Genomic DNA, 11662 nt, shown 5'->3' on the forward strand with positions numbered 1-11662 from the left:
AGATACTGGTCAAACAAAAGCCTATTAGTCCGATGACAAAAAGAAGAATGAGGGCTGCTAACAACACTAGTCAATCTTAAATAAATTCTCAAAATCAACTCAAAAATTACACAAAAACCAAAACAGAACCATCAAAGTAAGCAATACAGATTGACAAGATCCTTGACAATTAGTGTGGCATGGGGATAAATAAATAGAGAATGTACATTGGGAAAATTTAGAATGAGCCTTTTTCAAATTCCTTTTTCAATTATCTAATTTTGGGACAGACTTTGTTACTAGGGTACAAAACGTATAACATTGATTAAGTTATCTGTAAATTTATAATTCTTGATCAGTATGCTATTGTTACTGTGTTTGAAATATTCACTTCAACATCCAAAAATGGTCAAACATTGTATTTAGTTAATCTGCAGTTAACCAAACAGCTGAAAACAAGTACAATAAACACTCACTACTGTGAAAACAACTTGCAATGAATCAAACACAGCCTAAACATGAAAATAAAGTGCAAAGTGTGACTTCTAATGAGCTGGTTCATATTCAAGAAGTCACATAAATAACAATACTAAAAAACAAATCAAACCCAAAGTTCCCAGCTCCCATAGGGTACATTGTCAACAAAAAACTACCTTAAAGGAGGGACAAAACATACCTGGAAATCTCTCCAAGTGAGTCTTCATATCACCAAGATGAGTTTGGGCCTTGGAAGGGCAAAGGGATTCGTCTACAAAAACACAGACAAACAGCTGAAAAATTAATTTCAACATCCAAAAAGGATCGATTATTGCATTTCATATTCTGCACTTTAACCAAACAGCTCGAAGAAACAAATGAAGGCATCAACAAAATCACCCAAGAACAAATAAATTATTTTAATATGAAAAGTTCAAAAGGTATGAGGTTGGATAGAAATTCTATTCATGTAACAATACGTGGGATTGTGAACCTCGCCAAACAGACTATATGAATATTACCAAGGCTGGATTGGTATCGCAACATAAATGTAATACGTCCTGCGGAAACCGACAAGTGAAAATTGATAAAGATCAAAATGTGGATCCCATATAGGTCTTGTTTAAAACCAAATGCGGGATCCAACTTTGACCTCATATTTAGTTGTGCTTGTCATTTTCAACAGAGAGTAAATAGTGTTGATGCGTAGTCTCCGTGCATAAGAATAATTCCTTTTAATGTCTCACCAAAAATGTAAACAATTAGGTCAAATATTTGCCGTAGAGTAAAAAATTTGGCAAACATCATATCATGTGACAAAGCTTGGAAAGACGAATCAACTTTTTGTACCTTACTCCACACCAAATATTACCAAACCTATACTACATGTTCTTCATTTAATCAACCCTACACCACCTTCAATTCCCGGGCCAAGTTATCCATTTACACATTTACCCCAACTTCCATTCACTTGCTTCTTCCACCTCTCCTCTTTCTGTCTCTCAACATAGCCTATCTAGCTTAAGGATACACAATGGGTACCAAAGAATTAAATCAAGAGACTAATTAATATTTCCACCTTGTTACCAAAAAATACTTCTCTAAGAAAAACTCTTACAATTGTAAGTAATAATCAAGAAACCTCTTTGTGTTAATTTTGTTAATATCACATCATATAGCTTCAGTAGCGAACTTTAAAACGCTGATTATTATTTTCCATATTTAAAACAGAGAAATATATGTACAGTTATCATATTTGAAACTTCAAATCGGAAGGTTCAAGTATATACCTGGAAGTCCCTGGGTGTTCACAATCCTGATAGGATCGCCAGAGGGTTCATCTACGAAAACACAAACAAGTATTAGGACAAGCAATAAATTACAAACAGTTCCATATGGTAGAGAGAGAGATATATGGACAGCTTCATATTTGGGACTTCAAATCAGAAAGTTCAAATATATACCTGCCAGAGCCTGGTTTTTCGCATTCCCGATAGAATCGCCAAGGTTTTGTAAATCTATGAAAACACAAACAAGTATTGGGACAAGTAATAAATTACAAACAGTTCCATATAGTACAGATATATAAGAACAGTTATAATTTCAAAACAGAAGGCACAAATATATACCTGGAAGTCCCTGGGCGCTCACGTACCAGATAGAATCGCCAAGTTTTTTTCGTATAACTATGAAAACACAAACAAGTATTAGGACAACAAAAAGATTACAAACAGTTCCATAATAGTAGAGAGATATGCACAGTTCAACTCGGACCAACGAATCGCTATCATACCATATTTTTTAATGTAGCTGTATAGAAAATTCAAAATTGACATCCACTTGGAATCATTTGAAAAACATTAACCAAATTGTTTGCATTTACAACAGCATCTATGATAGAGACAGCCTATCATATCACTAGTTCACTACTCCAAATTCCAAAACAGCTAGAAGGACAAGTCTGCTTCTATTTTCAAAATCAACAAGAAACTTTACAAAGCAAAACAGGAAAGCCTTTAAAAGAAAAAAAAACATGGGAGGGTTACAAACATGGTAGCATTTTTGCCTTTTTTTAATTAAATAAATTACTTTTTAGAGTTTATAACTTGATAACAAGATGGCAAAATGCAAACAAGGAAGAAGCAATTGAAGGCATTAATTACATCAATGAAGAACAAATAGATTTATTTCACACTGAATGTGAAAAAATCAAAAGGTATGAGATGCATGAATTGAACTTGTATTTATGTACTAACTGTGGACCTCGCCATACAAACTGTAGGAAAAAATTGCCAATTGGCTGGATTGTTTCGCAAGATGGTGTGGTAAGTCCAGTTGAAACTGTCAAGTGCAACTTTACAAGTCTGGGTCGTACATAATGTTTAAAACTAATTAAGGGGTCCCACTTAGAGTTTTTACTTAGCTGTGCTTATTGTTTTCAAGAGGAATGAAATAGTCAAATAATTCGTTTAATTTGTTTTAACTTCTGAGAAATCCGGTGAACCAATTAGGTCAAATATTTGCAATAAGGTAAATACTTTAGTAGACATCAAATAATGTGACAAAGCTTGGAAAGACCTTGTGACCATACTCCGTACCACCTGTTTTCTACAAACCACCTTCAACTCCCGAGTCAAGTCATCGATTTACTCTTGCTTCTTCCACCCCTCACTTACTCTATCTTTATGTAACCTAATATCCAGCTCTAGGATCCGCAATGGGGTACAAAGACTTTGTTCTGAATTTGTAGCGCCATACCCTCAAACATGGAAACAAGATATTTTGTTATTACCACATGATAAATCTTTTAGATTCACTAGCCATCTCTGTTAAAAGCTGATTATAACTTTTCGGATCGGAAAGTTATAACATGATAAATCTTTTAGATTCACTAGCCATCTCTGTTAAAAGCTGATTATAACTCTTCGGATCGAAAAGTTATAACATAATCAACAACGTTCATTACAGATCTATTGATTCAGTTAAATTCACTATACATTGATTGTACCTTACTCCACACCAAATTTTACCAAACTTATACTACATGTTCTTGTTCTTCATTTAATCAACCCTACACCACCTTCAATTCCCAAGTCAAGTTATCTATTTAAACATTTACCCCAAATTTCATTAAATTCCTTCTTCCTCCAAGTCAAGTATATACCTGGAAGTCCCTGGGTGTTCACAATCTCAATAGGATCGCCAGAGGGTTCATCTACGAAAACACAAACAAGTATTAGGACAAGTAATAAATTACAAACAGTTTCATATGGTAGAGAGAGAGATATATGGACAGCTTCATATTTGGGACTTCAAATCGGAAGGTCCAAATATATACCTGCAAGAACCTGGTTTTTCGCATTCCCGATAGAATCGCCAAGGTTTTGTATATCTATGAAAACACAAGCAATAAATTACAAACAGGTCCATATAGTACAGATATATAAGAAAAGTTATCATTTCAAATCGGAAGGCACAAATATATACCTGGAAGTCCCAGGGTGTTCACGTTCCCAATAGGGTTTTGTATAACTATGAAAACACAAACAAGTATTAGGACGACAAAAAGACCATATTTTTTTTATGTAGCTGTATAGAAAATTGACATCCACTTGGCATCATTTGAAAAACATTAACCAAATATCTAGCTCTAGGATGCACAGTGAAAACAAACATGGAAACAAGATCTTTTGTTATTACTACATGATAAACTACCGGACTATTGATAACATAATCAACAACGTTCATTACAGATCAATTGATGATAAACTACTGCCAAAGTTATTAGTCATAATAATAATAATAATAATAATAAAACAATATATCTGCTCACCATGACAGTCATGACTACAACTCCGCCTCTTCCTTGGAAAACGGCCTTCAAAAATAGAGGACAAGTCAGGACTTTGAGGAGAGGCCATGTTCTGATCTTGGCCCCAAAACCAATCAACGAAATTTCTGGAAAGTTTCGGTTTTCGGTGGCCACGGGTAGGGCTGTCAATGGGTTTCGATAACCCGATAAACGATCCGAACCAAACCGATAAAAAACGGTTTGGGTTGAAATAATTTGATTTATTTTCTACCGAAACCGAACCGAACCGAACCGATAAAATATTGGTTTGGTTTTGGGTTTGTCCTCCACCGAACCGATATGAACCCGAACCGATAAGATGGCATTTTAGTAATATTTATGATTAATTTTGTATATGTTTATCAGTTATGTGATTGAAATTAATTGATTTAATTTAAGATTTAATTGATTTTGTAGTTTTCGGTTCGGATCGGTTTGGATTCGGTTTGCAATATTTCTTATCGGTTCGGTTCGGTTTCGGATTCTCAATTTTTTTATTAGTTCGGTTCGGGTTTGGGTTCCTAACTTTCTTATCGGTTCGGATTCGGATTTTCCATAACCCGACCCAAACCGATCCTTTGACAGCCCTAGCCACGGGACTTCTTTAAAGAAAACGTCTAAACTCTACAGTGTATTTTCATCACGTCATTAATTTTATTTTCCTTTTTTGTCCTTACTTTATTGCTGTAATTACATGTTTTGTCCTCCAAATTCTCAAGTCACCTCCACTCCATGCAACTGTCCATTATGTATTTATTTATGTTACACTGAAGATTACTTTCTGCTTTCCATTCCAAATTTTCTGTCTCAGTTTTCCACTTTATATCTCTCTCTCTCTCTCTCTTTTCCTTGCTTTGGGTAGTGAATTTATATCTTTGAGTAGTGAATTATGAGGTTCGTGCGTGCTTCCCTACTATCAATTTTGCAGCTACCACCTTCTGGCGTTTGCTTCATCCTTTCCGGTTTATAGACTATCTATATCGAACGTGTCTTCTGGTGTAATACCATCTGATCTTCATGGGCAGCCTGATAAAATGCGTAGAAATGAGATGGCACGTATGTATCGTCAGAAACGTATCCTTAATATGAGTGCAGAGCAATTGGCAATTGAGAGAAAGCGTCGTCGCATTCGCGATAAACAACGTAGACAAAAAATGACCGAGGAACAGAGGTTGCGAGAGAGAGAGCGACACCGAAGGTATTATCATCGCCGTAAAGGTATATTAAATGTTGGTGTTAGCAGTGATTCTACCAAGGATAGTTTTCATTCAGGTATGAATACGGATATTGTACAGTTCTTTATTTTGCGTTTGCATATTCATATTTCATGATGCATCCCGCTCCATCTATAGATCGAATATATGGCATGATTCAAAAGCACGTACAATCGGAAGTGGACAGACTTAGTGAACGATCTCTTCCTGCAAATCTGGACTTAGGAGGGAAAGCTCTCAACATTCACATTGGTAATCTACTTTGACATACTATTTTATCATTGTGTTGTATGTTGAATTTTAATATATTATGTTTTCCCTTTCAGGAAACTTCAATGATGTAGCAACTACAGTTGTACCTCTGAAGGATGACATCAATGGGTATGACAACGGGACATAGAAGGTGTGATCCCTATTTCACATTATTTAACGTTGATAAATTTTTTTTTTCTTTTTTTTTTTTTTTTTTTTTTAATTGCTAACTCAAAGGACTAATGCAAAAATATGTCATTAGGCCAAGAGGATGTGAGTTCTATCCGATCCATCAATTCAAATCGAACTAGAAAAATTCCAAGTACACGTAGGTCGTCTCATAATTGTGCAAGAGACTACGTCTACGCACCAAACTTTCAACAATTCGAGATAACACACATGCACACATGCGAGTTCTGCCATGCCGAATTATTTCCTTCTGAATCCCGTGTATTTTGTTGTCTTCGTGGAAAAGTCAAGCTCCCGCTATTGCATTCTTCTGAACCATGTCAGGGGGCCTACTTCTTTTGAAGATCTTAAAACTGTTAGTTCACGAGTGTGCACAACATTTAAAGAAGCAGCTGAATTATAGGGTCTTCTAGAGTGTGACAATTCCATACACGAGTGCTTATTGGAAGCGGCAGCAATACACATGCCTTCAGCCTTAAGAAACTTGTTTGGTTCTATATTGGTATACTGCAATCCAATTGGTGTTCGTGACCTGTGGAATGAGTTTCACCCTTACATGCTAGAGGACTATGCTTCCACAAGCGACCCGAATGCTGCAATTAATCGTTTGCTTAGGGAGCTAGAAACATTTTTAGCTGAAAATGGAAAGAAGTTATCTAGCTATGATTTGCCTGCCCCTTCAACTGATAGTGATGATCATTCTAACCTTCATAGTCTAATTGCAGAAGAAAGATCCGTGATCATACCTCCAGAAGATTTATCATCTATTAATAGATTGAATGATAGCCAAATGAATGCATTCCGTATAATTGTACATTCAGTTCATCGTCATGAAAGCTCTGTATACTTCATTGATGGGCCGGGTGGCACTGGTAAAACATTTTTGTACCCCTCCATTTTGGCTTACTTGAGGAACAATGGCCACATAGCAATTGCGACATCAACTTCGGGTCTTGCAGCTACCATGCTTCCTGGGGGTCGCACTGCACACTCAAGATTCAAGATACCTGTGCCCACAGATGCAAGATCCATGTGTCGAATTGGTAAACGAAGCCCTCTTGCTGAATTGCTACATCAATCCAGTCTCATTATTTGGGACGAGGCAACAATGTCATACCGCCACACGTTTGAAGCACTGGATAGAACACTGAAAGATTTGACTGACTCCAACTTACCATTTGGTGGGAAGATTTTTGTGTTGGGTGGAGACTTTCGACAAGTCTTCCCTGTTGTTCCTCATGGGACTATTGCAGAGAAGATCAATGCGTGTATCACAAAATCTGATTTATGGAGGAGTGCCAAAGTAATTCATCTGACAGAGAACATGCGAGCTAAATCTGATCCATCCTTTTCAGATATGCTATTACGCATAGGTGACGGCAATGAACCTTGCGTACTTGACGATATGATCAAAATTCCAGATGACATGATTATTCCGTGGGAGAATGAGCATTCACTACTCCGCTTGATATCTTCTGTTTTTCCTACCCTACCAGAAAATGCTCAAGATAAAAACTACATAGCTCATAGGGCTTTACTAACCCTACCAAATGAGTATGTTGATCAGCTTAACGATATAGTCATTCAAATGTTCCCGGGTGAGGATAGAATATTCTATTCGTTCGACTCGGTTGAGAATGACCCTAGACATCTATATCAGCAGGAATTCTTAAACTCCATATCTACAGGTGGTTTAGCCCCACACAAACTGACACTGAAATTGGGATCTCCAATTCTACTTCTCAGAAATCTCTACCCAGTTAATGGGCTCTGTAATGGGACAAGACTTCTTTGTCGGGGATTTCGAAGAAATGTTATCTATGCTGAAATTCTAAGTGGAAGTCATGCTGGCAAACCAGCTTTTCTTCATCGAATTCCAATGAAACCGTCAATAGATCTCAAACTTTCGTTTGACTTCACAAGAAAACAGTTCCCCATACGTTTGGGATTCGCCTTAACGGTGCACAAATCCCAAGGACAGACACTGCCTCATGTGGGAACTTATTTACCAAATCATGTGTTCGAGCACGGTCAACTCTATGTTGCATTGTCACGAGGAATGTCAGAGCACAACCAAATTGTTGGTCAAAAAAAGGAGTCTTAAGTGGTTTTGAGGGTACATTTACAAAAAATGTTGTCTACAAAGACGTTCTCTGATCATGTAATGTGCAATTGTATTCCGGCACAGACTCTCCATAAGTCCAATCTCACCACATTGTAAGTTCTGTACTTACTTACTTTTGTCATCTTATTTCTCTAATCAACGTAAATTATTCTGAAGATAACCCTTATTTAATATCATGTGTTCTTTTCACAAAGGTAATAGTATCAAGTGTTTGTCAAGTTACAGGTGATGTTCTCCAACAACCTGTTAGATACCTTTTTGTTTCTTTATGCATGTCTGTGGTTGCAAATTGTTAAAGTTTCCTTTTTGTTTCTCTATGCATGTCTGTGGTTGCAAATTGTTAAAGTAGTCTACCACCAGCTGAAGTTTGGCCTTCAAAATTATCATACAAGCACAAGTGTCCAGGAAAAAGAGACAGTGTATTTTCTGGATGATTCATGGTTTTCTAAGGATGATTTTTGCACCATCTTTACAATGTAAGAGTATGGTAAATATGATGTTCTATCAAGTATTTGCTTCATATGTAATCTTTTTTTCCGACATTTACTAAAAGTTCTATGAATGTGTCTATAATAGGTACACAAATGGCGCCATTTATGCAGGAGTCTACTACTGCATACCTAAAGAGTTATATATATATATATAGGAGATGAAAACGTGTACAGAACTTAACTCCTCTTACTTTTGTATGTTGATCAAGACTTCTGTATATAGTGTTCTACATAATATTCTAATTTGCTAAAAATATATATATACAGAACCCACCGCCTACTTTTGGGTTTAGTTTTTTGCAACTTCTAATTATATGTCGAGACTTCTGTATAAGATATTCTACACAATGTTCTGTAAAAAAAAAGGATACGAGTATATGCACAATCTTTGTGCGACTGAAGGTTCACTTCACGCTCATCGAGCGTGCCCATATGTCTAGTAAATATAAGCCCATTGGAAAAATGACGTATCTACTATCTATATACTAAAGCAGAGACCTTCAAAGGAGGATTTTCTCTCTCCTATGTGGCACTCTTATATGAGAGTTAGCCTTTTCTCTATCCTGTGGCACTCTAATATGAAAGATAATATTTTATAATAGCCTACAATCCCATGTACATGGAACCTCTTTGAAGAGTTTGAGTGTATTTATAATTCTTATATTTAGAGAGTTTGAGAGTATTTCCAATTTTTATATATTTGATCAAATAAAACAAAATGCTAAAAAATTGGTGATTTATAAAAGGTAATTTCCTATTACGAATCAGACACTTTTAGTGTTCCAATTTTTATATATTAGATCAAATAAAAAAAAAAATTGCTAAAAAATAGGTGATTTGTATAAACTAATTCCCTATTACAAATCATACAATTTTAGTGTCTATGATAAAATACTGAGTTATTTTGAATATATCCTTAAAAGGGCCTCAAAAAATAGTTAAAAACAATTATACAAAAAATAACATCACAAAATATATATAATAGAAAATGAAAAAAAAAATAACGGTAAAGTAATAATGACAAATATTTTAAAATATGTATAATACTGAATGAAACTAACGTCAACAAACAATTAATGGAAAACCGAAAACTGGATGCAAATGTATCGAATTAACCTCAAATAATATTTAACGAAAAATCAGAAACTGGATGCAAATGCAAGTATTATACTAATCTTAAAAAGTAATTAATAGAAAATCGGAATATGGATACAACTGTATTAAACTAACCTCAAAGAATAATTAACGGAAAATCAAAATGTGGATGCAAATACATCAAACTAGCATAAAAAAATAATTGTCGGAAAATCGGAAACTGGATGCAAATGCATTGAGCTAATCCTCAAAGATTAAATTAACAAGAAATCGGGAACTAGATGCGACTGCATTGAACTAACCTCAAAGAAAAATTATGTATAAATTGGAAACATAATGCAAATACGTGGAACTAATGTTAAAAAATAATTAACGGGAAATCGGAAACCGGATGCAACTGCACTGAACTAATCTAAAAAAATACACTTGATACAAAACCTCAAGAAATAATTAACAATAAATCGAAACCGGTTGCAAATTCATTGAACTAACCTCAAACAATAATTAACGGAAATCGAAACTAGATGCAAATGCAACTTTATCAAATAATAAACGAAAATCTAAAAACAGGATGCAAATGCATTAAACTAATCTCACATAATAATTAACGGAAATCGAAACAGGATGCAAATGCATTGAAGTAACCTCGAAGAACAATTACCAAGAAATTCGAAACCGGTTTGCAAATTCATTGAACTAACCTCAAACAATAATTAACGGAAATCGAAACTAGATGCAAATGCAACTTTATCAAATAATAAACGAGAAATCTAAAACAGGATGCAAATGCATTAAACGAATCTCACATAATAATTAACGGGAAATCAGAAACAGGATGCAAATGCATTGAACTAATCTCGAAGAACAATTACCAAGAAATTGGAAATTGGATGCAAATGTATTGAACTACCGAAAAGAATAATTAACGAAATCATAAACCGTATGCAACTGCATTGAACCGATATCAAAAATAAATAACGGAATTGGAAATTAGATGCAACTGCATTGAACTAACCTCAAAATATAAATAACGGAAAATCAGAAACTGGATGCAAATACATTGAACTAACCTCAAAACATAGTTGGGTTATATGTTGTGGGAATGTCTCGATAAGTATAGTTTTACACTTAAAATGGTGTTTATCTTATCTCTTTCCGTATGATTGGGAACTCCTTGATATTCAAAGTAGTCCAATATATATAAACTTCGCCTTATTAGGCAATATCACAAAACTTCAATCAAACTTCTATTATTAAACAACAAAATGAAGTTGAAGAGTTTTATCAAAGGTGAGTTCATTTTTTTTTAATGGAGAGTCAGATTTTCACGTTATAAGAAATCTGGTTGAGTGATTAATATAATGTTAATATATATAATAGTTCTGCATATTTGCAAATACTTTTCAGAATAATTAATATAACAACACCCGTTCGTAGATAATCTTTGAAGATTCCACATAATGAGCCATGCATAATTTAAAGAATAATTAGCGAGAAATTGGGAACTGGATAATCTTCGATGATCTCACATAGTAAATTAAACATAATTTACTTTTTATGTCATGTTTGCAATGACACTACAGATGGATCAGTAGAAATTGGTATTACACACCATATTGGATAATTATAAGGAAATTAGAAATTGGATTCAAATACATAACTGAGCTCAAAGAGTGATTAACGGAAATCGGAAACTTTATACAAATTGCATTAAACTAACGACAAAAGAATAATTAACGGAAATTAGGAATTGGATGCAAATCCTTGAAAAATATTTAACGGAAAATCGAAACGGTATGCAAATACATCAAACAAACCTCAAATAATAATTAATGGGAAACCGAAACCGGATGCAAATGCATTGAACTTTACTCAAAAAATAATTAACATAAAATAAAAAACCGAATGTAACTGCATTGAACTAACCTCATAGAATAATTTGTGGGAAATCGAAAATTAAATGCAAATGTATTGAAAAACCTCAAAGAAT

At 34.6% G+C, this 11662-nt stretch overlaps 1 protein-coding gene across 1 annotated transcript; it reads left to right on the top strand.

The window, feature by feature from the left end:
* The first annotated feature begins 5087 nt into the window (after positions 1-5087).
* On the top strand, positions 5088-8623 carry LOC147478524 (uncharacterized). Its single transcript, XM_086582931.1, has 4 exons — positions 5088-5578; positions 5659-5772; positions 5847-5923; positions 6035-8623. Exon 4 carries the CDS (start codon positions 6425-6427, stop codon positions 8063-8065), a length of 1641 nt encoding a protein of 546 aa, XP_086439057.1. The 5' UTR covers positions 5088-5578; positions 5659-5772; positions 5847-5923; positions 6035-6424; the 3' UTR covers positions 8066-8623.
* Positions 8624-11662: the final 3039 nt, after the last annotated feature.

The sequence above is a fragment of the Coptis chinensis genome, chromosome 9 (genome assembly GCF_015680905.1).
Source record: "Coptis chinensis isolate HL-2020 chromosome 9, ASM1568090v1, whole genome shotgun sequence".
In the NCBI taxonomy this organism is placed as follows: Eukaryota; Viridiplantae; Streptophyta; class Magnoliopsida; order Ranunculales; family Ranunculaceae; genus Coptis; species Coptis chinensis.

Excerpts from the sequence above, each read along its gene's own strand:
- LOC147478524 (XM_086582931.1), top strand. The coding sequence starts at position 6,425 with ATGCCTTCAGCCTTAAGAAACTTGTTTGGTTCTATATTGGTATACTGC.